Source organism: Sprattus sprattus (assembly GCF_963457725.1).
Source record: "Sprattus sprattus genome assembly, chromosome: 3".
Classification (NCBI taxonomy): Eukaryota; Metazoa; Chordata; class Actinopteri; order Clupeiformes; family Clupeidae; genus Sprattus; species Sprattus sprattus.
In genome coordinates this window covers 55,509,803-55,536,979 of record NC_137922.1, presented here as the reverse complement: position 1 = coordinate 55,536,979, position 27,177 = coordinate 55,509,803, and the positions used below count along the sequence as shown (strand labels likewise).

At 46.3% G+C, this 27,177-nt stretch overlaps 2 protein-coding genes across 2 annotated transcripts in view; both read right to left on the bottom strand.

Moving 5' to 3' along the window:
• Positions 1-16,086, bottom strand: part of arhgdia (Rho GDP dissociation inhibitor (GDI) alpha) — a 28,768-nt gene extending 12,682 nt beyond the window's left edge. The window contains exon 1 of the mRNA XM_080836022.1: positions 16,005-16,086. The gene's annotated coding sequence lies outside the window, so the exon portion shown is untranslated. The remainder of the gene's footprint in view (positions 1-16,004) is intronic.
• A 4,319-nt stretch (positions 16,087-20,405) lies between these two features.
• Positions 20,406-26,016, bottom strand: alyref (Aly/REF export factor). Its single transcript, XM_080835741.1, has 6 exons — positions 25,701-26,016; positions 23,927-24,085; positions 22,885-23,032; positions 21,764-21,833; positions 21,150-21,351; positions 20,406-20,747 (listed from the first exon to the last, which is right to left on the bottom strand). The coding sequence occupies exons 1-6, from the start codon at positions 25,941-25,943 to the stop codon at positions 20,733-20,735; spliced, it is 837 nt and encodes a 278-aa protein (XP_080691867.1). The 5' UTR covers positions 25,944-26,016; the 3' UTR covers positions 20,406-20,732.
• Positions 26,017-27,177: the final 1,161 nt, after the last annotated feature.

Genomic DNA, 27,177 nt, shown 5'->3' with positions numbered 1-27,177 from the left:
GTCAGCGTACCTCGTAAAGTACTCGTTTTGAGACATTGCCCCAAAAACATGACCAGTGACTACCTGCGCTACAAGCTAGCAGCCCCAAACACACAAACACATGACCAGTGACTAGCTGCGCTACAAGCTAGCAGCCCCAAACACATGACCAGTGACTACCTGCGCTACAAGCTAGCAGCCTTAAACACACAAACACATGACCAGTGACTAGCTGCGCTACAAACTAGCAGCCCCAAACACACAAGCACATGACCAGTGACTATCTGCGCTACAAGCTAGCAGCCCCAAACACACAAACACATGACCAGTGACTATCTGCGCTACAAGCTAGCATCCCCAAACACACAAACACATGACCAGAGACTAGCTGCGCTGCGAGAGACATCAGTTGTGATCTCTGATTAGACTTGTGGTTTGCTCAGGCAGAGACATAAGCGGCCTGTCTATTGTGTTTGACTTCCCTGCACCACAGGCTTGGGGAAGGAGACATCTCGTGTTACACACACACACACACACACACACACACACACACACACACACACACACACACACACACACACACACACACACACACAGAACACACGCTTGGGGAAGGAGACGTCTCGGTTGTGTAGAACTGGAATTAAATGAATGGAGTATTGTAAATTGTACTTTCTCTGGTGAGATGAAATATGTGGGAAGGGCTGAGAACTCGACCTAAGAACCAAAGAGTATGGCAGGAAGTCAAAGAGCACTGCACACTCTTGTTTCACACACACACACACACACACACACACACAGATTGTCAGAGGCGACAGGCAGAGGTGTGTCCCTGTTTACTGAAGAGTCACTCAGTCCCTGATCAATGACATCAGCACTGGGTAAACACTCTGTGGCAGCAATAGCATGCCAGTGTAAACACACACACACACACACACACACACACACACACACACACACACACACACACACACACAGGTATTGGTGAGAAATCTCAGTCTGGCTAACAGTAGAGTGTATGCACAGGTCAGAGTCTGCAGCATAAGGTTGGGGCGGAAACAGAGTCATCTACCACTGCGCGAGCACACACACACACACACTAGGGCTGGGCGATATGACGATATATATCGTGAGGACGATAGAAACGTGTCTATCGTGACCTTTCTCCTCTATCGTTTCTATCGTGATAAACTTTTTTTCATTATACAGTCAGCTGGCAGCTTCAGTGGCTGCTAGCAACGTTTAGCTATCGCTGCTAGTTGAGATTCAACGGTGTGTCGCTGGTTTCCCTGGTAACGGACAGACAGTTAGCAGCTAGCCCTGGGTCTACTCTACCTTCTGATTGACGCTCTTTGCCCTGCCATCCACGGACAACTCAGTTTGACCCATCTCTCTGGACCATCGAGGTACTGGGTTCCAGTTTTATTGAGTTATTATCCTGACATTACACACACATACATAACAAGGAGCTCCTTCCCGAACTGAACGGCATTATACAAACATTCGTATCGCTCACACACACCGCCAGCACAGCCGCTTGCCGGAGCGGCACAGCACTCTGTGGATTGACAAATACAGACCTGCCAACATTGGAAAATGTGTTTGAGTACCACCCCGGTGCGGCGCGGCAAGATTTTGTGGCCTTCATTTTATTAGTTATAATGCTGTTGTTGCATGATTGAACCAATCGACGACATTCTGAGCTAATAAATAATGCAGTTCTGAACCACTTTAGAAGGCCTAATGAAATAAAATAAAAAGACTGTGATAACAGTTATAAGTGATAACTGTGACAACTAATTTGTAGCCTGGGATGTTATTTCACTCTAGGCTCCTTAGGAACTTCTCACACAATGGTCATGTTGTATTTTTTCCCTACCTCATACCTATCAAGTGTCATGATTCATCATTCTTTTTTCTCCCCACGTCTGATGTTCGAATGCAAGCCCAATTACATGTGATACCAGGACTAGACAACTGCTAAGACCAAATGATGGCGCTGTGTTTGCTTCTTTATTATTTAGTTAAATTCTAGTCAGTGGAAGCGTTTTTTTAGGCTATTACAGACATCCCAACCTGCAAAAAGTCATTTCAGGGAGGTATCCCCCCCCCCCCTAGGCCTACGTATTACTGTTGTGGTCCCTAAAAGTTATAAAAGCATAATATCATTCTATAGGCTATAGCCCTATGCAATTCTTTGTTAATTATGTTTAAATATGTAGATTACTTTTACTATTTATTATATGCAGCTAATACTATCCTATTTATGTTAACTGCTTTTATTTGTATTCCATTGCAACTTTAAACAAGTTTAAGGAGCTTGTTGTTTTCATGTAGCCCTGGCAACTAGCTGGCATGAATAATATGCACATGAAATGAAACTTTTTGGGGGGCACTCTCCCTGTGCCATGGTGCCCCTGTTCCTAGATACACTGAACTGATTAATTCGGTTCGGGAGAAGAGATAAAAGGCCGCCCACACTGAAAATTGATTGGTTGACTTACCGAAACAGGCCAATCAGGATGCTCCTGAGGCACACACGCACACTGCCTCACACACGCACAGTCTCCAGGTCCCTCTCTCTCTGTCGTGCGCGCGCTACACAGATTCTAACACGGTTTGGAGCACGTCGCTCGCTCTAGATTCCGGGAGATTTTAAGTCATTTGCGGGCATCAGGGAGTGGTTATCAATATGCGGGAGACTCCCGGAACTTCCGGGAGACTTTGGATGTCTGCTATTATCATTAGCCTATTATTATTATTATTAGAAACATATAGCCTTTTACACTGTGGCCTGACAACAGCTGTGCGTAAGCATGTGTGGACACTGTACGTAGAAGGCTGCCGCGGACCTCTAGCATGAACTTGACAGATAAGCCTATGATTTTCTGATAATATGCATCTTACTGTGTTCGTTACCTGTTGCTCCTTGGTGACTGATGTCAATAATGACATTGCACACTGTGCAGAAAGCATGGTGGGGATGTGTCTGAAAAGAACGGAGGGATGGCCATCTCTCCCGGTAACTATCTATGATTTTTTTGCGATCTTTTTATTTTATCCGGTGGTTCTGCCATGGTAACATATTACAAGAGTTTGTCTAAAATAAGTAGTTTGAAAAAACACAAAAAGCGTACAGTCAAACCATTTCTAACACAGCCAAGACACTTAGATGTATTTGCCATTTTAAATCGATGGCGAACACGAAAACCACATGGTTAACATCGTTGGGCTACATTTTTATAAATACATTTTTAACGTCTTATCTCTACATTACTCGTTAGTTTACCTTAAGTGATTTTTTTAATGTCCTCACTTGAAGAATTGGCCAGATGTGGTCGGGAAGGGAGAATTAGGTAAGTATTCATGAATGAAAAATCGTTAACTGACACCTAAACAGCGGTTGATTCCTCTGACCGCAGAGTAACCTAGTATTCTCTGATTTCGATGGTCATACAGGGGATAGTAACGATAGTAACGGCAGGGGGTCTGTGATTGGTCAAACTCCTCTTCTGCTTCTTGATCTGCTGCAGCTGCCTATGTACGCATTGGTGGCTCGAGACAGACTGTGAAGTTTGAACCCGTTGAAAACCGGCAATGCATTATTGAGCGTTATGCGTTCTAAAAAAAAAAAAAAGATATGCATATATTTTTTTGGTTATGCGTACTTTTAGACCATCAACTCGTACCAGCGTACTTTGATGTCAAAATGCGTGCCAGGTACGCAAAATGCGTACATGTTGGCAGGTCTGCAAATACGTCATCGTACGTATTCTGAGCTGTGACCATCGACTTTTGAACTCTGAACTCATACATCTATTCGGAACACAAAGAACTGTAAAATACATCAGGATTGTATTGCCATATTGTTATATTGTTATTGCATTAGTTAAGTTGTTTATTGATTGTATATTTATACCAAGCGTGAACGAGAGAGTGATTGGGCATTAGGCCACTGATATTGAATGGGTATGAAAATAGTTATTAAAGCAAATATTTAGAGTAGGTTCATTGAATGTATCTATTTATAATAATTAATATTAGTACATGTCTTATTTAATACTGAATGGCTTTTATCTCTTCATTATATTTAATATTAGTCAATATTACAGGGGAGTGAGATCTTAGTTACACTCACTCTATACATATCATTTTAGTAGCGGATTAATGCTCCCGCTACATTTTTTCCATTATTATATCATTATCGTGATATATATCGCTATCGTGATATAAAATAATCCATATCGTGATACATGTTTTTTTCCATATCGCCCAGCCCTAACACACACACAGACACTGGGTGCCATGACAACATCAACTTGACACTCCCCCTCCTCCCCCATGTCCTTACCTACCTCTACACACTGCCTATTTAGCTGCAGTGGATCTCACACACACACACGCACACACACACACACACACACACACACACACACACACACACACACACACACACACACACACACACACACACACACACACACACACACACACACACACACACACACACACACACACACCTCTGTATTTCCTGTTTAGATTAAGATCACACACACACACGTTTCTGTATTTGCTGTTTAGATGCAGATCACACACACACACACACACCAGACACACACACACACGTCTCTGTATCTGCTGTTGAGCTGCAGCTCATCCCGTCTCAGGAGAGAAACTCCTGTCTCTGAGCCGCAGCCTGGAAGTGGCAGAACTCCAGATTACACCTGTTCCTTAGCAACTAACAATCTGGACCAGATTACCTCGCCAGGATTAGACTGATTAGGGCCTAACGAGGCCCTCTGGGCAGCACCGCGAGCACCGGCACAACCCCTCAGGTCCCCACACACACACACACACACACACACACACACACACACCCCCAAAGGTCCACACACACACACACAGGCCCATCACTCAAAATCTCATTTGAGATCATTAGGGCTCGTTAAGACCTTCAGAGAGCAGGTTTAATTAGAAAGATAACAGAGGAGCAGAGGGCACGACCCCTACTGTCGACCCCGCGACCCCTACTGTCGACCCCGCGACCCCTACTGTCGACCCCGCGACCCCTACTGTATCCGCATCAGGGGAGTGGGAGCAGGGTGAAATAGACCGACGTCAACATTGAACTCGCGTCATAAACATTTAACCTAAATTTGTGGCATTTCGTAATCCGGAAAACAAACTAAACAAATTTGACACTTTTTGCGCAGAACTGAACTCTGCAAAGACATCTCTACAGCAGTTTTGCCAAATGAGAAACGCACACATCCCTTTAAACAGTATTATGATGAAGTATGTATGAGAGGAGTGCTTGAATGCAGGACAGGGCTCCGGCTAACACACACTGTTCCCCACACACACACACACACACACACACACACACACACACACACACACACACACACACACACACACACTGTTCCACACACACAGACATTTGGTGTTTGTATTTCAAGAGAGCGGAACCGTTTTGAATGTGGAACAGTTCCGTTGTATAGGACTCCAGAGGAGGAGGAACCAAAAGAAACTTTCCATCGCATCCTCCGAGCCCCTCCTTCTCCTCACACTCTCCCCTTCTCCTCACACTCTCCTCTTCTCCTCACACTCTCCTCTTCTCCTCACACTCTCCTCTTCTCCCAACACTCTCCTCTTCTCCTCTTCTCCTAACACTCTCCTCTTCTCCTCACACTCTCCTCTTCTCCTCACACTCTCCTCTTCTCTTCTCCTCACACTCTCCTCTTCTCTTCTCCTCACACTCTCCTCTTCTCTTCTCCTCACACTCTCCTCTTCTCACACTCTCTTCTTCTCCTCACACTCTCCTCTTCTCACACTCTCCCCTTCTCCTCAGGCTCTCCTCTTCTCCTCACACTCTCCTCTTCTCCCTTCTCCTAACACTCTCCCCTTCTCCTCACACTCTCCTCTTCTCCTCAGGCTCTCCTCTTCTCCTCAGGCTCTCCTCTTCTCCTCACACTCTCCTCTTCTCACACTCTCCTCTCCTCTTCTCCTAACACTCTCCTCTTCTCCTAACACTCTCCTCTTCTCCTAACACTCTCCTCTTCTCCTCACACTCTCCTCTCCTCTTCTCCTCACACTCTCCTCTTCTCCTCTCCTCACACTCTCCTCTCCTCCTCTCCTCTTCTCCTCACACTCTCCTCTCCTCTTCTCCTCTCCTCACACTCTCCTCTCCTCTTCTCCTCACACTCTCCTCTTCTCCTAACACTCTCCTCTTCTCCTAACACTCTCCTCTTCTCCTAACACTCTCCTCTTCTCCTCACCCTTCTCCTTTCTCTTCACACTCACCCCTTCTCCTCACACTCTCCCGTCCTCAACAAACAGCCGTCCCTGCTCTAGAGAGCGCTAGGTTTAAACTCTCTCACTGATGCAGTCCCTTCTCTAGAGAGCGCTAGGTTTAAACTCTCACTGATGCAGTCCCTTCTCTAGAGAGCGCTAGGTTTAAACTCTCTCACTGATACAGTCCCTTCTTTAGAGAGCGCTAGGTTTAAACTCTCTCACTGATGCAGTCCCTTCTTTAGAGAGCGCTAGGTTTAAACTCTCTCACTGATGCAGTCCCTTCTTTAGAGAGCGCTAGGTTTAAACTCTCTCTGATGCAGTCCCTTCTCTAGAGAAACACCCCATCCATCTCCACTGGAGCCTAATCATGCGTGTGTTTGTCTTCTCCTGCTCAGAACAGCCTAAATGATGTTCTAGAACACTGCGCCAAAAAGCTAATCTCTTAAAAACAGTGTGATCTAAAATCGCTCTACACTGATAAGATGCATGCTGGGACTTGGATTCTATCCCCATGGTAACAGCTGTATGAACACTGGAGGTTCTGAGAGGGGTTAATGAACCCCAGTTACAGCAGAGCTAACATCTCACACACACACACACACACACACACTGTGGGGTCTCTGCTGCTATGAGCTTCATTCTTACCTCTGCAATCACAGGACAACAGTCCGGAGGGTCGTTTAAAATTAGATGAATTAAACACACACACACACACACAAACACGTTGCCCACTGGGCTTGGAGGCAAACCCGAATGGGCCAAATAACACGCACAAACATGTGCAGTCTTGTAAGGCCTCACACACACTTGTGCAGTCTTGTCAGGCCACACACACACACACACACACACACTTGTGCAGTCTTGTCAGGCCACACACACACACAGTTGTGGAGTCTTGTTAGGACTCACACAGACACACTTCCAAAATGATGCCCAGACTTGTGTGTCTTGTGTTAAATGACCATGTCCAGCTGTGATATAGTGGTCTACTAGTGCTTTCCACAGCCACACACACAGCCACTCACACACACACACACACACACACACACACACACACACACACACACACACACACCCACACACACACACCCACACACACACCCACACACACACGTGTATTAGTGGAAAATAACTGCGGAAGGACAAAGTCCAAGAGAAGTTCACTGTTCAACGTTCGTCTCTACCGAGTCCGGTAATGCCCCGCTTCACTCAGCACCGAGTCCGGTAATGCCCCGCTTCACTCAGCACCGAGTCCGTTAGAAACGACCCGCTTCACTCAGCACCGAGTCCGTTAGAAACGACCCGCTTCACTCAGCACCGAGTCCGTTAAAAACAACCCGCTTCACTCAGCACCGAGTCCGTTAGAAACGACCCGCTTCACTCAGCACCGAGTCCGTTAAAAACGACCCGCTTCACTCAGCACCGAGTCCGTTAGAAACGACCCGCTTCACTCAGCACCGAGTCCGTTAGAAACGACCCGCTTCACTCAGCACCGAGTCCGTTAGAAACGACCCGCTTCACTGTCCAACGGTCATCTGCACCGAGACTGGTGCCAAGCAGCTGCACTCACTCACCAGAAGCTGCAATTACCTCTCAATCATTTAGATGCGAGCGAGAGAGAGAGAGAGAGAGAGAGAGAGAGGAGAGTGTGAGAAAGAGAGAGAGAGAGGAGAGTGTGAGAAAGAGAGAGAAGGGTGTGTTAGGGTGAGAAGGAAGAAAAAGAAAGAAAGAAAGAAAGAGGAGAAAAAGGGAGTGCGCAAGAGAAGAGGAAGCGAAATAAGGGAGGGTAGGAGAGAACATCAGAGGGAGGGGAACCGACAAGGATGGCATGAGTCTCAGGAGGAAGTGGAGGAGTGTGTGTGTGTGTGTGTGTGTGTGTGTGTGTGTGTGTGTGTGCTGTTGAGAGCGCGAATGTTGCATAATCACTGGCAACACACACACACACACACACACACGAGCGGCCCAGAAACATTGACCTTAATTACCGTGGCGACAGCCTCCTCCTCCTCCTCCTCTTCCTCCGGAGGAGCCAAGTGCAGAGGCTACGTTACTGAAACCAGCGCTGCCACGGAGACGCCACTCTACGGTTCTAAGGTTACCTGAAGAAGCCCTTCTCTGGGAAACCGAGGCCATGAGGCGGCTATAACACTCCCCTCTGCCTCAAAAGGTTCTTATAACTCTTCAGGGGTTCCTCTAAGTTCTAGCTGTACATAGCAGTTTCGGCCATCAGCGCTAGCTGTGCATAGCATTTACAGCCACCTGTGCTAGCTGTGCATAGCATTTGCAGCCATCAGCGCTACCTGTGCATAGCATTTTCAGCCATCAGCGCTACCTGTGCATAGCATTTTCAGCCATTAGCGCTACCTGTGCATAGCATTTTCAGCCATTAGCGCTATCTGTGCATAGCATTTACAGCCATCAGCGCTATCTGTGCATAGCATTTACAGCCATCAGCGCTATCTGTGCATAGCATTTACAGCCATCAGCGTTAGCTGTGCATAGCATTTACAGCCATCAGCGCTATCTGTGCATAGCATTTACAGCCACCTGTGCTAGCTGTGCATAGCATTTACAGCCATCAGCGCTAGCTGTGCATAGCATTTACAGCCACCTGTGCTAACTGTGCATAACATTTAGAGCCATCGGCGCTACCTGTGCATAGCATTTACAGCCATCGGCGCTACCTGTGCATAGCATTTACAGCCATCGGCGCTATCTGTGCATAGCATTTACAGCCATCAGCGCTATCTGTGCATAGCATTTACAGCCATCAGCGCTAGCTGTGCATAGCATTTACAGCCACCTGTGCTAACTGTGCATAACATTTAGAGCCATCGGCGCTACCTGTGCATAGCATTTACAGCCATCAGCGCTAGCTGTGCATAGCATTTACAGCCATTAGGGCTAGCTGTGCATAGCATTTACAGCCACCTGTGCTAGCTGTGCATAGCATTTGCAGCCACCTGTGCTAGCTGTGCATAACATTTAGAGCCATCGGCGCTACCTGTGCATAGCATTTGCAGCCACCTGTGCTAGCTGTGTATAGCATTTACAGCCATCAGCGCTACCTGTGCATAGCATTTACAGCCATCAGCGCTAGCTGTGCATAGCATTTACAGCCACCAGGGACCAAAGTACCAACCAAAAGGGCTGAGATGTCCGTCAATCCCAATACTTGCATTGTAGGGGTCTGAATTGTGATTGGCCGATGGCACTTGTGCAGATTGTGTGACACATGCATGCGTGCACACATCTGTTCATTGCATGCATCGGCACATTAGTGAGGGCACATTTGAGTATGCACAGGTGTGTGTGTGTGTGTGTGTGTGTGTGAGTCGCGTTGCCCATGTGTTAGATAGATGACATAGATTGCGAGCTCTCACACACACAGCTTCTGTTTCCTGAGCAACCATCCCCCAACAAAAGGTTGCAAAGGTTTTTAGAAGACACATACCATCCACCTGTGTCTGTTTCTGGATGGACTGCGAGTTTAATCTGGTTGGGGATCATTCGAAAAAAGCCTCCCTTACCGAGAGGCTGTGAAATTAATCCACTACGAAGCCAATGATCCAGCAGGGCTCATCCTCGCTCATCCTCACACACACACACACACACACACACACACACACACACACACGACCAGCTATTCACTTTCTGACACATACACACAAACACTCTCCCTCTCTCATACACTCCAGCCACTGACAGAGTTCACAGCCAAAACCAAAAGAGAAGGTATTAAGCCTCTTCCATTCAGTGTGCCATTGTGTCGGGGGATATCTAGATGCTTCTCGAAACTGTGAGAGTGAGTGTGTGTGTGTGTGTGCGTCAGCGTGAGTGTGTGCATGAGTGTGCGTGAGCGTGAGCGTGTGTGTGAGCTCGTCAGGGTCTGTATAAATGTCTCTGAATACACACATCAGTTGAGATATTGATGCAGTTTTAGTTGTATTTCTGTATTTCTGTCAAATGAATCATCACTTCAACACATACCATCGTGTTTCTCTGCTGTAAGAAGGATAGGTGGCACTCACACTCACACACACACACACACACACCTGGCAAGAAGTGTGTGTGTGTGCAAGAGTAGGCGAGCGTGTGTGTTGGGGGCAGACAGAACAAGAGAGTGAGGTGTGTGTGTGTGTATGTGTGAGTACCAGAATAGAAAGAGAGGAGAGGAGTGTGTGTGTGTGTGTGTGTGTGTGTGTGTGTATTCCCTAATAATGATGAATAAAGTTCATCCCATACACAGTGTGTGTGTGTGTGTGTCTGTATTCACTAATAATGATAAATAAAGTTCATCCCAGAAAGAGTGTACGTGTGTGTGTGTGTGTGTGTGTGTGTGTATGTGTATGTGTGTGTCCCACCAGGACAGAGGACCTTAAGCGTCAGGAGAGCTCCACTGAAGTCACAGGAGCTCAAAAGGTCACCATAAAGGTCACACACCTTCAGCTCAGAAAGCAGAGCATTCCAACCTGCTCACTTGGCAACCCCGCCACCGTGGCTATAGAAACGCTTAAATAAATAAAAAAATATTTATTTATAAAAATGTATTCTTCCAATAATAAAAAAAGAAGTAGTTCACTCCTCCTGGGACACCTTCTGTACACACACACACACAAAAGAATGTGGAGCCAAAATAAACCTGGTCCAGGTTGTCCGAAGGGGTTCTGTTCTGAAGACGTTCCTGTCCATTAATCACACACAGGACATAGACCTGGAGGACACTCAGAACTCACTCTGAAAGGCAAGGAAGGACACCCAACGCGCACACACACACACACACACACACACACACACACACACACACACACACACACACACACACACACACACACACACACACACACACACACACACACACTCTCTCTCTCTCTCTCTCTCTCTCTCTCTCCCCCGTCTCTGGTTTGTGTCACCAACAGACAGATATCAAGAGTGTGGGCGGGGTTGCAGAGAATAACACAATCGCCCTCAATACCCCTCTTCCTGAGGACACACACACACACACACACACACACACACACACACACACACACACACAGAGCTCCTGGGAGAGACGGGGGGCAAAGAAAGAGGGCAGAACGTGAGAGAAAAAGAGACGAGATAGGGAGAGAAGAGAGAGATAGAAGAGAGGCTGGACTTAAAAGCCTCCACTTTACTTTGAGATGCCTTCTGTGCACTGGACTGTGTGTGTGTGTGTGCATGGTCACGCTGGTATTACACTACAGACTGATGTGGTGTGTGTGTGTGTGTGTGCACAGTCACGCTGGTATTACACTATAGACTGATTGCATTGGTAGCATCTGGGGACCCTGAAAATGACGTGGGCCCCTCACTTCCTGTTTCTCTTCCCTCACTTCCTGTTTCTCTCTCCTCACTTCCTGTGCCCTGTCCTCTGCACAATGGCTGCCCTAGGTGGAGGTCATGAAACCAGGAAGCCAACTTTGCACTCATGCTGCTAAGTTTAACCTAACTTGCGCGTGCACACACACACACACACACACACACACACACACGTAGATCCCCTGCAGCTGATGTCCGGTCTGGTCGGATACACATACACATCTGTGGACCACTGCAATAGACCACCTGCATGTGATGTCTGGTCTGGTCTGGTCTGGTCTGGTCTGACACACACTCACAGGACCACTGTAGTAGACGTCCTGTAGCTGATGTCTGAGCCTTCCTACACAGTCACCCACCTATCCATACCCAGAGATCTCATTTCTGTGAATCCACTGACAGCTAATCTCTACCAGTGTATGTGTATCATATTTGTGTGTGTGTGAGTGAGTGAGTGTGTTTGCATGAGAGAGTGTGTGAGTGTGAGTGTGTATGTTGCCATTCTGGAACACCAGTGCAGTTCATCCTACTGCCCCATAGCTCTAGGCGGTTCTGTGTGTGTGTGTGTGTGTGTGTGTGTGAAACAACAACAACAACAACAACGGCGACAATACCAACAACAAACATACCTCATGGGGCCTCTGAATGCCACCTCCTCCCTACATTCAACTGAGCTTCCAAACAAGAGGGATATGTATTGCATTACATCACACGCCTCTGTGCAGTCAGGTCTGCGCCTCATTACAGGGACAGAGGGGCAGCTACCACTAGGGGGCGCTACCATGGGAGCACCTCTACTGTACAACCAGGTTACATCACTTTCTGGTCTTCATTCAATATGGGTGTCTTAATTCAGATGTAAAATAGAGTATTGTATGTGCTTGTTGCTATAGCGATCTTCAACTATGACCAATTTAAAAAAGTTAGAGGGAAAATGCCCCACGTTCTACAAAAAACAAGAAATAGATCAATAATAATAAACTTTATTTGTATAGCACCTTCCATGCAAAACAATGCAGCCCAAAGTGCTTAAACATTTAACAAAGTTTACATAGAGAGCTGATAAGTGAAATTGAAAGCCTTTAGTGTTGTTGAATTTGCATACAATGAAATTTGGAGCGCTGCTCCTGTTGGTGCCACGAGGGACAACAAATAACACAAACACAACTAATAACACAACAACAAGACAATAAGCTAAAAAAAGATTATGAGCTCAACAGGGGTGCAGTTGTATAGAGTACAAGTACTCCCCCTGTGTTGCGTGGCAAATAAATAGAGTAACATTTTTATCATACACATGAATAAGGTGACTGATGGCATAAGGGAATCGCAGTAGGATATTGTGACCGCTTAGACTGCTTCCTATAACCCAACCATTAGTTCCCCACACCCAGTGGTGTAGTCCAGGGTATACGCAGGTATACAGAGCATACCCACTTATTTTTCAGTCAGCATTGCGTATACCCACTTCCCTTAACAGGGCGTTTATCATGTGCTGTATGGGCTGCTTAAAAAAAAATGCAAAATTAAGAGTATACCCACTTCTCCAAGGACCACTACACCACACCAGCCTCACAGCAGGAACTAGTCTCTAATCCCATGACTGAGGGTAAAAGTCAGTAAAACAGAAGTTAATTTTTTTTTAGGTGAAGCACATTTCAGTATCACTCACGCATCAGGTGAAACCTGACACAAAAGCCTCTCAACTCGGCTTTAATTACAGTCAACACCTGGATGACCCCAAAAAAGGATGAGGTAGGCTACTGTGTTTCAATATAATCATTTTCCAGATTTAGTAGGCTAAGCCATCTTGAAGGCGTCTACTTCTGTAAGTAGATAATGCATATCAAGCAGGGGCGGAGTGGCCATCGGGAGGACCGGGATTTTTCCCGGTAGGCCGGTCGGCCAATAATCTATCGAGAACAAGCCTGCAGACCGGCCTTCGCAGCCGTCGTGTCAAATTCATGAGCGGCCAAGTTCTCTGAGAGTTCTGTGGCTCAGCAGTCCAACCACTATTTATTGCTCTATTTGTCTCTGTACATCACACCTATGGTGTGTGTCAAACTCACTCCCATTAATCCAACCTTCTGATTTTTGTTTAGCCTCCTATATTGATGTAATTCTTTTTTATTCAGACGCTTCATTAGGCTACTTTCATGACCACAAATATAAATTGGCCAGCGATTGAATTCGTTTTTTGTTGAATGTAGAATGGTCGGAGCAAATTGCCTCATGGGAAATGCGTATCGTTGTGCCTTTATCAAGTGAACCTAGGGAGATAAATTAGCGGCTATCAGGGAGAGAGAGCAGGTGAAGTGGACCTGATTGAGGGACATAAGAGAAAGGAGAAAGGAGGGGGCAAAAAGGCCAGACTGAAAAAGAGGCGGATGCTGGAGGAAAGTGCATCAAAATGTACAAGAATTACGGATTTATTCAACCAGCCGTCAACTAAATGCGAGTGAGTTGACAGGACACATTGTTGCGAATTAGCATAACATTTGAGCCAATACGGGACGCGATTTGTTCCGTATTTCCATAAATGTACATATACAAATACACTGTCACTGTCACTGTCATGTCTGTCACCCACACATCAACACTAAATCTAACAATAATGATCAAAAGCCGCCCGTTTGTTTGTGTAGTTGATATGGGAGGTGGAGGGGATGCGGGTTGGGCCAGTTTTGGGCACGTTGTGGGCCGGTGGTGGGCCGGTGCAGTCAGAATTGTCCCGGTGGATTTTTGTGTCCCACTCCGCCCCTGATATCAAGAATGATTTAATGTTCATATTTTATTAAACAACGATGTTGATTTTTTTTATATATAATTGTCTTTTTGTATTAAAGACGAGCCTTTAAAGTCGTGCTGTGCCCGCGGACACCGCCCTGTCCGTCTCTTCGCGAGAGAAGGAACTAGAAGGTTTTTAGCGCGCCACTAGTCACACAGAGAGGAAAGGAAATGCGAGTCGTGCTCCTGGCGCCAACGCGAACATGCCGCACTCTACGGTGAGCTACGCGCCCGGGGGCACGTTACACCAGGCGTCGTGCGCTCACCCCAGCCCTGAGTAAACACTTTACCTGAAACCACTTATGATCTGACTGAGGACGGCAAGGCAAGCCAAAGATAATGTATTTAATTCCCGTTGTCAAGTGCAACCTCGCAACGCAGCTGCCCACGCTGAGCCCCTCTACCCTGAACAGAATCAGAACGGTGTAAGCACGTCACAGCTCTAGAGTCTTCACAGTTCAAAACCACATCCTAGGCTTCAGATAGTTCCCTGGTTGTCTTAAGTGAAGAAATAAATCATGCAGACTTAAATCCACTCACAAGAAAAGTGTTTAGGGTCAAACACATTGGCGCCAATCAAGAATGAAAAAGTAGTTAACAATTCGTGTCTGTACCTGCCGCCCTCAACTTAATTTTTTTCAGGAAGTGGTTAAGCAAACTGAAGTGTCGACATAGGACTCCCGAGAAGCTAGCACACTTCTCGGACAAGTGTTCGCCTTCATTTACTCGTATAAAAAGGACACTTCCTTTTCTCTCTGGCCTTTAATTCTTGTTAATCCGATTGCTTCAAGTGTGCAGTTATGAGGAGTTTCGCACGTCTGCGGTAAAATAACCTAAGTTCGTTCAGGCAAGGCATTCCTGACAGTACACTAGCCATTTCCCCCTCTAGTCATAGGTCGTTTTAGAACCAGCCGCCACGACTGCGGGGGTAACTTACAACATCACCAATGAGCCTTCAAACGTTAAATAAACACAGCAGTAGTTTCATTTAACGTATATGCTCTGTTACGCAATCAATCAGAATTGGAGGTTTCTCCGTTACTTTTTCTTTCCAACTCCCAACTTTCACACACCCAAAAGCCGAGACTTGTATCCCGCGGTGATAGTGACGCAGGCAAACTGAGAGGGTTTTCATCAGGAACGTTGATGCAGAAAGAGAAGCCTCTCATGGCAATTAATTCACTGCCGACTCAAGCGCTAACAAAGATCAGGCATCAACTTCAAGTGCGACTTCAAATTAGCCTGCTAACCTTAGCTAGCCGACCAAGTCAGCGGACAAAGCCAAAGAACGAGTTTCAGACATGAGTCACCTGCCAGTGTTCCATGGAGAGTCATAAGAGCGGGCCGGTAAAACAGTACCATACACTCAATATAAAGTACATGTGCAGCTTTTGCAAAAGTTTATCTGAGTAATTAAACAGTAGGAGTGCGGTAGGATAAGTTGCTCATTTGTAACAAGTTGGTCTTGCACGCGCACGAGAATCGTTGCTGAAAGACCAAAAGAGTTCGGTCACGCGGGTAAGTTTCAAAAAGGTCAACGGTGCTTAATAAAATAAACCCTTATAGAGGTTAAGAAACATTGGAAAATTCTCAAGGGTTCTTACCGTTGAACTGAGGGATTCTGCGAGTCTGCGGGCTTCTCTGACTTTCAATGGCGCGAGGAGGGGAGCGGCGATGCCAGAACTCAACACGCTTCCGGGAATGAGGACGCGCGCACGTCAAAATGCTGTCGGTTCCAGGCGGACGCGAGCACGAGCAAATGTGCAGAATGAACGACTCTGTACGTATGCACGAGCCTGAACACGTCGCTTCAGCTAACTGGGCTAAATGCAGTTGAACACATTCTTCACCAGAGTAACACACTCACAGCCAAAGAATGCTTATAGTGTCCTGAGGTGAACACCGTAGGCATTACTATGATATGTCATTCAGCCATGGCAGTTTGCTGCTGGCATTGTCCTACACGCACACACACACACACACACACACACACACACACACACACACACACACACACACACAAACACACACACACACACACAAAACACACTAATAGTAGCTATTAGAGAAACGAAGTTCAACACACTATGGATGGTCATCATTAGCAGGAGCACCAGGCACTGAGCCGTTCATCACCCTCACGTAACAGCATAGTGATTAAATGTATCTCTGCAAATCATCATAAAAACTCATGTAATAACAGTCAGTGAGCGTGTGTGTGTGTGAGAGTTAGTGAGTGAGAGTGAGTGTGTGTGAGAGAGTCATTAATCTTCTGTATTACTAGTGGAAATGCATTTTTTTTGTCATGTTTATTTTCTTGCAATGAATGGGATCACCTTCACTAACACAGGCCATAACTGTTGGCAACTTATAGTGACGAACGTGTGTGTGTGTGTGTGTGTGTGTGTGTGTGTGTGTGTGTGTGTGTGTGTGTGTGTGCATCAGGTACTGATATTGACGTACCTGAACTGTAAACCAATGTGTCCGCGTCTGCATTGGGTTCTGGCTGCATGCTGTTATTAGCTTAATGTACTGTAGGTGAATGAACCTTGGAGTTTAGACATTCTTCACAATTATCTGGTCACTTTAAGTTAACCTCTGTTCTCCCTTTTCTTCATAATTAAAGGTTTGGTCCTTAATCCTGGCCAAAGGGTATTGTGCACAGCTCCCATCAGTGCTCCTGAGGCAACACTGCTGATTGGCTCTAGTATACCTCTTGGTCTCAGCCATGTTGTTTGTGTCCCATTGGCAGAACCAAGGCTGTATACAAACCCCCTTTAATTGAGTGCACACACACAGAAGAGGACATTGAGGAGCAATTTTCTGAATTTGACAAAGAAGTGTATAGGGTTATAATTGTAGAGGTTACCTTTAAATGGTGTGAAAAATCCTTTAAAAAAGCCAAGAAACCCTCAGGGGTTCTGGACAGATTTATGGGATGTTCACAGAACCGTTCTTAGCAGGTGCCAGCTGTTCTGGACTGCACCTCTTTGAGGTGTCATGCACATCATTCAAATCAAGATTCAAACTTCTTAATAAGACATTTATACCTGTCACTCAGCGATGATTTAATTTACAATCAATGATTTAATTTACAATTGGTTGTTGGTTGTGCTTAAACCAATGTAATGTATTACCTGAGAAAATGCCTCATGACGTTGGTTTTCCAACCCTGCTCTCCCAGTTGACCTGCTGAAGCAGCACTTACCTGAGCTCACAGGCAATGATGACTCAGCAGATCATGGTCTCACCAACAGGAGTTAGATCAGGCCGGGAGAAATGAACTAGTGGGATTATATGTCTTACCTGTCCCTTCCTCAGTGTGGTTAGCATATTTAGGTCAACGTTTATGATGTAAGTCTTGAGTCTGTTTGGGTTTGTGTTGTTTTTGGAGGCTCATGATTGGTCAGTTTCCGTTAATTAGTACAGCTTGACATCCACCTGTGACACAAAACTAGCTTTGTGCTGAGAGAGTGGCTTCCCGCCTGACGTCGTGAAGACTGAACTGCGAGGACATCTAGTGGCCATTGGAGGTATTGCCCTAACGCGTATGGCCAAATGGGATGCGTGTAACAAGCGAAACAGTAAACACATTTACAGAATACAGTACATACACTTACAGTACACACATTTTCAGAACACATTACACAAATTTACAGAGCACAGTACACACATTTATAGAGCACAGTACACACATTTACAGAACACAATACACACATTTACCATTCCTTGTTTTTTCCATTGGTGTGATAGTGTAACGTGGAATTTAACCCTATGAAGGCTAGGTCCTTGGATTATCATAGCTTTTTAAATCTACATTTCACATTTAGTTAATGTATGTAATTACTGTATATGCCAATGTAACTTCCTTTGGGCAACTTCTGACATGCTTACAAAAAAGTCCTATGAATGAATCCATGTGGTATGGAGATGTGAGGTTTCTCTGCTCCTGCTCTGTGAGGAAGACTACTACAGACGAACCATGTTCAACCTGTTGTTGTTGTTTCGTTTATGTCCATATATAGACTATTTTGTTGTTGTTGTTGTTGTTTTTGTCCATATATGGACTCTTTTTTGTTGTTGTTTTTTGTCCATGTATGGACTCTTCACTGGACACTAACCTTAGTGAAGTCCTCATAGTTGTGCTTGGTGGCCTTGTCGAGTGAAACCTTTTATCCAGTAAAACCTTCCCACGGCCTTGTTCTTGCCAGCTACAATTACAATGTATTGATATATTGTTGCCATTAACACCAGACTTTGTTGCCCAAGGCCTGAACCTACAGCATTCTTGAGTGACCCATGTATTCAGTTAGACCTTCTGCAAACTGGCTGCATTGTGCGTGCATTGCGTGTTTGTTGTGTGTGTGTTGTATGTGCGTCTGCATGTGTGTTGTGTCTGCGTTACCTGTTGATTTTCATTTCGGCTCCCATGTTAGAAGGTTAAAGCTTTCACACTGCCAACTTGAGACGTGCATCTCAAGCATGTCTCGAAAATCAATGAACAAACCGGTGACGTAGCCAGTGCGGAAAGGGCCTTACTCTGGAAAAAAGTGGCTCAACATTTCCTGACATTCCAACATCTTGCTCTTTCGCCTCCCCCATCCTCAACACAAACACACACACAACCACACCACTCTGTATTGGCAGAAAGCATTTAACTTTCTGAAGTCTCAACTGCCCCACTGCAAACTCATCGTCCAGTGTACCTGAACTACTTAATACACACACACAGACACACACCTATACTAACTCAATACTTGGAGCCGTATCTAGACTTAAGACAGAACTCCAACACAAGTCCAATGTACAACCAAAGAGGCGTGACATACCATGTATACACATAGGGAGCATCTTAGTTATTACTATTGTATTTACAAGTTATTATTATATAAATGTGTAATACATATAGATTCAATTTATTATACATAAATGTGTAATACATAAATATAGATTCAATACATAAGAGGATTGATTTAAGTACATTCTTGATTGGGGGATTGTGAATGATGATACATGTCAAAACCTGCTTTTGTAACATGCTGCATATTAAAGATACACACACACACACTCACGTCTGAAATGAATCAGTTTTTTACTGAGCGAGAGTGCACTGAAGCCAAGTTCCTGTTTCAGCATTGGAGCCAGGACTGAAGTGCAGACCAGAGATATCACCCTTCTAAGGCATCCTCGTCCATCTCTTGTTGAAAGCACACACACACACACACACACACAAACATGCCTTTGTTATCTCTATATAGCTCACACACATACACACAAACATGCCTTCGTTATCTCTATAGAGCTGACACACACAGGCCCAGAGCTATGGTCAGTCAGTCTGTTTCTCACGTGGAGACGGACCTTGAGGCAAGACTCATTCCTGATGGCAAATTTACAGATGTTGGGTATAAGAGGTGTAGAGTTGAGTCTGAGACTAGTTAACTCCTTCCACAGATAAATACAACAGAATCAGCTCTACCTCTGCACACATGGTCACAATCACTGACTAAATATTACCAGCACAGTAAAGAAACAATCCAAACGTTACCATCTCACAGTAAACACGATGCAAAACTGCTTGTTGCACTAGCTTTCCAGGCTATGCACTATGTACCTTTGTTCAGTTCAGATCTGTTCAAATGTAAGCCTTCAGGCCTTGAAAGAAAATAAGTGGATTATCAGTGCCAAGTCACTTGGCTGCGTTTGTAAGGCTTTTGTTTGGGTAGGTAACTCACTATTGAGCACAACTCCAGCGACATTTTAACCAGGTAGGCCCCGAAGGACCCAAGCTCTTTGCCCAATGTTTGTCACAACTTGGCCCATAAGTCTAGGGCAGAGGTTCTTAACCTGGGTTCGATCGAACCCCTGGGGTTTGTTGAGAGTCACGACAATTTTTTTGTCAGGTACAGACTTGTAGTTTTCCTGACAGAAAGGCAAGAGGTTGGTCACACACACACACACACACACACACACACGGTTCCATAAAGAAAGCCATGAGGCAGAGGTTGGTAATACACAACTGTAGGTTTATTCCAATGATCTACAAGGGGGAATGGGGAACAGACAACACAGTGATGGCAAAACCCCCATTAAATCCTACAGTCAAGACCACTATCTTCTCTTTTTTGAAAAACGAAAACCCAAAAACAAAAAGAGCAATAGGTAAAAAACATTCTGGAGCATTTAAAAGGAGAAAGAAATGATACACAATTTTAAATCACATCTGAAGACGCCAGGTGTAAAACTTTCTGAGAACGGTCCAGTGCTGTATCCACGGCGACCACGAACTCTCGTGATTGGACAGGCAGAGCACAGGCAGGGAGGTCGGGCACTTAGGTGGTATCCATCTGAAGAGGGAAAAAGAAACAGGAGAGTCAAACACTAGCCAATAGCAGCGCTACCACTAGCCAATAGCAACTCTACCACTAGCCAATAGCAACTCTACCACTAGCCATTAGCAACTCTACCACTAGGACACAAGCTCCTCTGAACTTCAGTAGATCACATTTTACACATAACAGCTACAATAACACTGACCCAGACATTACACTCGACTGATATGAAAGCTATGAGACACAAATCACTACAGGACACACACTCTACAGGGAAAAGTGGCTAAAGTGTCTGGCTCAAGTGTGTGTGTGTGTGTTGACCACAGGACACACACTACAGGGAAAGGTGTCTGGCTCAGTGTGTGTGTTGACCAGCCAGCTTGAGCTAGCCTCAGTGTGTGTAGCGTGGTGGCTTACCCTGGCGTTGTAGGCGTCTAGCTGGGCGTCCAGCTCCTCGGCAGACAGCGGTGTTTTGTTGTCTCCTCGTCCGCCTCCGCGACCCCTGCCTCGACCTCTGGGTCCGCCGGCTCCTCGGCCACCACCGCGACCCCTCTGCATCCCACCGAAGTTCCCCACTCTGCTCCTGTTCATGCCTCCTCCGCCACCACCGCGGTTCAGCCTGAAACAAACACACACAGCAGGTTAGGACACCATCTAATAAAGAGGGGTGTGTGGGCGTGGGCGCATGAGGCGCTGCCAGGGCAAAGACTAGGGCACATTAAACCATGACCAGAAAAGACATTCAAGATGGCTACGTCTTTAGATGTTAGTTTGTCATTCGGCTGCCACATCTTTGCTCCATGAGTGGTTCCAAGACAGCCCTTTCCCCTACTTACGGAAAACTACTTCATGGGAACATGGCCAATTATAATATTTGGACGAGGCTACATGGCCATCATATGATCTAAATCCTTGAACAGGGACATTCAGTCAAGATGCCAGAAAATCCTATACATTGCACCTTTAAAATCACACCCCAGGTCTCGTTAGTAAGTCACACCAAACACACACACACACACACACACACTTACCCTTGCATTGGCCGCCGCTGTTGCTGTGTGTCGATCTGTGAGGTGACGAGCTGAATGTTCATTGGTCGCCCTGGAAAAAAACAAAAAAACAAAACAAATCCATTACCATCACATGAAGTTCACACCCCTTTCCCATAATGCAATACTAACAGTCTCATTGCATTGATTGATCCATGTAGACAGCAACATACACTGGATTACATTTACACATTCCGTCTGCATTAAGACCAGGCTGTGTGCTCTACAGGAAAACCCTAATATACCAGATCAGATCAGTTCAAACATAAGCCTTCACACTACAGTATAGAAAAAATATTAAAAGTTTGCTTCAGTGCCAACTTGGACTTGGCTGCGTTTTTAAGTCTTTTGTTTGTAGTAGGAAGCTCACTAGTGACCATAACTTCAGCTACATTAAGTAGCGAGCGGCCCAGTGCTTCCTGACACACACACACACACACACACACCTCACAAAATGCCCATGAGTAGCGAGCAGCGCGGTGCGTACCATTGAGGGGCACGCCGTTGTACTGCTTCATGGCCTTGGTGTGTGTGTGTGTGTGTATGGTGTGTGTGTGGTCAGTGGTGCGTACCATCAAGGGGGACTCCGTTGTACTGCTTCAAGGCCTTGGTGTGTGTGTGTGGTCAGTAGTGCGTATCATCGAGGGGGACTCCGTTGTACTGCTTCAAGGCCTTGGTGTGTGTGTGTATGGTGTGTGTGTGTGGTCAGTAGTGCGTACCATCGAGGGGGACTCCGTTGTACTGCTTCATGGCCTTGGTGTGTGTGTGTGTGTATGGTGTGTGTGGTCAGTGGTGCGTACCATCAAGGGGGACTCCGTTGTACTGCTTCAAGGCCTTGGTGTGTGTGTGTGGTCAGTAGTGCGTACCATCGAGGGGGACTCCGTTGTACTGCTTCAAGGCCTTGGTGTGTGTGTGTATGGTGTGTGTGGTCAGTAGTGCGTACCATCGAGGGGGACTCCGTTGTACTGCTTCAAGGCCTTGGTGTGTGTGTGTATGGTGTGTGTGTGGTCAGTAGTGCGTACCATCGAGGGGGACTCCGTTGTACTGCTTCAAGGCCTTGGTGTGTGTGTGTGTGTATGGTGTGTGTGGTCAGTGGTGCGTACCATCAAGGGGGACTCCGTTGTACTGCTTCATGGCCTTGAGGGCGTCGGCTCGTCTCTCAAAGTGGACGTCCGCCGTGCCCAGGCTCCGCCCAGATCTGTCGTAGTGAACCGCCGCCTTCTTCAGGGTGCCGAACTCTGCAAACAGCTCCTGTGGACGGGTGAGAGAGACGACACGTCAGAACAGACCAGCAACACACTCTACGAGCGCCCCCCCACCACCACACACACACACACACAAACGACCATCACGACCTAGGCTTAAGGTCAAACTACATCAGACTGGAAAAGCTTGACTTCACACAGGTCCATAACAGCAGGGTGCAGTTATTGGCTAATTGCACTGTTGGAGACAAACTGGACAAACTGCATTGCTCATCAAGTCCTGTAAAGCACTACTGAAAGGTCTAACCAGATTAGAGTGACCTGATAGTGAGGGATTCATGGACCAAATCTGTTTTGTGCTTTCAGACCATCATGGGCATATATATAGGTGGCACGAGGTGACACTGGTCTACATTTCCTACAAATCACTTAACACAACCATCTGTCATCAGTAAGCACACTGAACAGGTGGAGTCATCAAGATGCACACTGAACAGGTGGCGACACCGAACAGGTGGTCACCAGTGAACACACCGAACAGGTGGCCGTGGATCAAATGAACACAACATGTGTTTGTGCCATTCAAATAGTGGTTCACCAGGGGGCACATGTTGAGGGTGAAAAAACAGTGCTTTTAGAGCATAGCAGCCTATAGCCATACAATTAGGTGATTAGATTATACCAGTCTCCGTAGGCTACTTGTAGGATAGGGCCATTGCCCTGCCGTTAGGTCAATGTCACAGTACAAGAGATGGCTAACATAACCAAAGGGTTTGGGAACTACTCCCTTAATGGAACCCCCCTGAGCACTCCGCTTCTGATGGTTCTCAAAGCCAAAAACCTAGATCAAGCTAGTCACAGATCTAAATATTGGCTGGACTTGTTTCACAGAAAGCCACATATTCATTTCTACATCACTCCAAGTGGGCGCGTTTTTTACCTGGATATCTGCGTCCGACACACCGAAATCGAGGTTGGACACGAGCAGCTTTCCTCCGGTCTCGACCCCTGCGCCTCCACCGCCTCCTCCTCCTCCGCCCATGGAGCTGAAGCCGTTGTCGTACATGTCGTGCTGCCACTTGTCGGGGAGCTGCTTGGGCTGCAACACACCAGAGAGAGAACGCACCTTGCTGACTGCCAGATCCTCTGTCTGCTGACCACCGAGTCCGCCGCCCCCGGGAGGGATGGGTGCTGGGGCAAACAGGGGATGGGTAGGGGGGAAGGTGTGTCCACGCAGATGCCACACACCGGGGTAACCAGGGTAACACGGCTCTGTCAGGGCTCGGGCGCTGCTAGCCCTGCCCACCCCGCCACTGGAGGGGACTCATGGTGTCAGGCTCTTGCTCGCTCACTCACTCACAGCCGTGGTAACACAGAAATTCACAGAACATGCCAAGGAGGTCTATAATTAACAATTTAAATGCATTTGTGAAACTGGAGAAAAGTGTAGAGGTATACAGCTGGTAGATATTAGCTATGGACCTGCCCCTACAATGAGCCACCTAACCCACCCCCACTCACAAATATGAAGCTCCTTCGTTCTTTCTTAGCCTAGAGCACAGGTTAACGTGTCTAGTATGAAACTAAAATGTGTTCATAACTTTTTAGACACACATCTCATTAATTTAAATGTCCATGAAGCCTTCAAAGGTCAGTGGCTACAGTTACCCCAGGATACAGACACATCTGCCTGCCCTCCGGTGTTGCTAGCTAGCCACCAACAATTCCTCGAGGTCTCTCGTGGTGCCCCTCCAGAAGACGGCAAATCCCATTTCGTCGAACCTCAGGCTTCGTCGAAAAGAATACCGCTTCGTCGGAGGTTGTCACAAGCCAGGAAGGTCCGCCGTCAGCCAAAATGTGCCGTGGATTAGTGTCCATGGTTGAAACTAAGGTTAAAAGGGATCCAGCTGGCCTAGTTAGCTCTGTGAGCAATGGCAACACAGAGGATCAGCGTCCATTTTGAAATCACGCCATTTTGGTGAAGCTAGCCCGGGTGGGAATGGGCTACCTGGCAGATGATCGTGATAAAACATGGCTAAATTTAAGGTTGAAGATTCTTGGCCAGAGGATGGAAAGTTCATTGGAAGACTCTTTTGGGGGTGCCGCTAGCATTAGCCAGCTAGCTGCCGCTAGCAAATTTGGCGCCGCTCAAGGGTGTTTGGCCAGAGAACCCCTCCCAAACAAAGGACGCTCATCTCGGGGTAGAGGAAATATTTTGTGAGATAGGAGGGAAAAAAAACTGCATCCATCTTCCAACTTCGTTCTCTCTCGTTGGTGGTCATCTGCCGTTGGATAAGCTGAGCTCGAAGAAATTTAGTGCCCGTAAACAATCAATTCGATGGTGGGGAGATAGAGTATCCAAAATGGCGCCGACTTTAGAAACGCAAAAGGTAGCCATTGAGCTGGCTAACCCTTGCCAGGGTGTAACGTTAGCCTATACGCTGCATTCGATTCTTTGCAAGGTGATTCAAGACAAACAGGTTGGGAGAGAGAGAGCATATTATGCATTGTAACGCCTTCTTTACTTAAATGCCAATTTAACAGCTTCGCCTCAATACCACTTCTGAGAAACTCCAGGATTATGAAGAACGGCTGACTAGCAAGCTAGCCATCGTGTTTGCTAGCAAGCTTATAGAAAAAGGACTTCACCCAGGCAATTGAAGCTGCCCAAGGCTTTTTCCTCTTTCTCAGCCAATTTCTGTATTTTCTCATACCCTGTTGTACGGCGTTGGTCTGCTTCTACCGCGGCTCAGCGGTTGCCGATTCCTCATGGGGCCTGATCCGCCGCCTCGGCCTCCAAAGCCTCCGCCGCCGGAGCCTCCAAGACGCCCGACGCCACCACCGCGACCTCCGCCTGCACCTCCCCGGCCGCGGCCGCCTCTTCCACCGCGACCCCCACCCCCTCGCTTACTCTGTTTGATGATATCATCTAAGGACATATCCATCTTATCTGCCATAATGACGCCTATCTGACCCCTAATCTCTCGGTTAAATTGAAATAAAACAACGGGTAGCGGAGTTCTAGCACGCGACGCTTGAACTCGCAAAAATAAACTGTTGCAAAGATGGTGGCTCGCGCAGTCTTTATACTCGGTGGCTACGTCAGATATGGCAACGTCACGCCTCAACGCCACCCCTTCCGCTTTTTCGTTACAGTAATAATAATGCATTTAATTAAAATAAAAGTTATAGAAACGACCGGCCAGGGCTCAACAGTGTTTGGACACGTAGTCTATCTTTAGAATAATTTCCCCCAGCCAAATTTTTAAAATGTAATTCACATAATTGTAGAAATAAGGGATCAAAAAGGGTTTATGATCATTTCATTGTGTCAGTAACGTTACGAGTTTTTTTTTTTTTTACTTCTGACTCAATGGCCTGCATGAAAATTAAACACTTGAATCATCTGACAGGGGTCCTCTTCTTGTGATATTCCCAACAGTACAACAATAACAATGGCCTGAATCAGTAGGCCTAGGCCTACTATAAACGCAACTGTGAATGTTTCTACTTGGGTATATAAAAAAAGAATGTGGATAATTATAGAGTAAGACAAGCACCAGAGTCCACAACTGGCTCTTCATGTGTCACGTTCAGATGTGTCCTACCACCTGTGCCAGGCTTGTGACCTCTGAAAAGGATCAGGGCACCGGGATGATCAACAGCGTTGTGTTCAGACAGGATTTTAACAAATTATAATGTTTGTTTTCAATTGGTGATGGCATCAAGAAAGATGCGAAAAGAGGTCAAGTGGGCAGAAGTGAAAGACAATACCTGTGACGATGTTGGATGACAGCTGTGTAATTAGTGTAAATCCCAATGCACACACCTGATTCAGCCACTGAGGAGGAAGTGATCAAGGTGTACCCAGGGGTGTTGATGAGACAATTCACACTTCCGTGTTTTTGTAATGTTGATCGATGTTTGATCAGATAGATGCTGGGTTGATCTCATACTACCCTGAGGAAAGGGGGACTTTTGAAACCCACCACAGATAAAACTCTGCATGTCAATGATGAAGACTAACACTCCATGGCGTATCAAACCACACACAGGTCAGTCCTGAGATCAGTGAAGGTACAGTGAGGAAATCTAATGATATGGACTTTTTTCTGTCAGTTCTGTGTGCTCTAGCAAATGTGTTTGTACCGTCTTGACTCAGTGCATGGGAAAGATAGTGGCTTGGACGAG

Excerpts from the sequence above, each read along its gene's own strand:
- alyref (XM_080835741.1), bottom strand. The coding sequence starts at position 25,943 with ATGGCAGATAAGATGGATATGTCCTTAGATGATATCATCAAACAGAGT. Across the intron at positions 24,086-25,700 it reads GACCAACGCCGTACAACAGG|CCCAAGCAGCTCCCCGACAA; the intron begins GTATGAGAAAAT and ends GGTGTGTTGCAG. Across the intron at positions 21,352-21,763 it reads CAGCGGCGGCCAATGCAAGG|GCTGAACCGCGGTGGTGGCG; the intron begins GTAAGTGTGTGT and ends TGTTTGTTTCAG.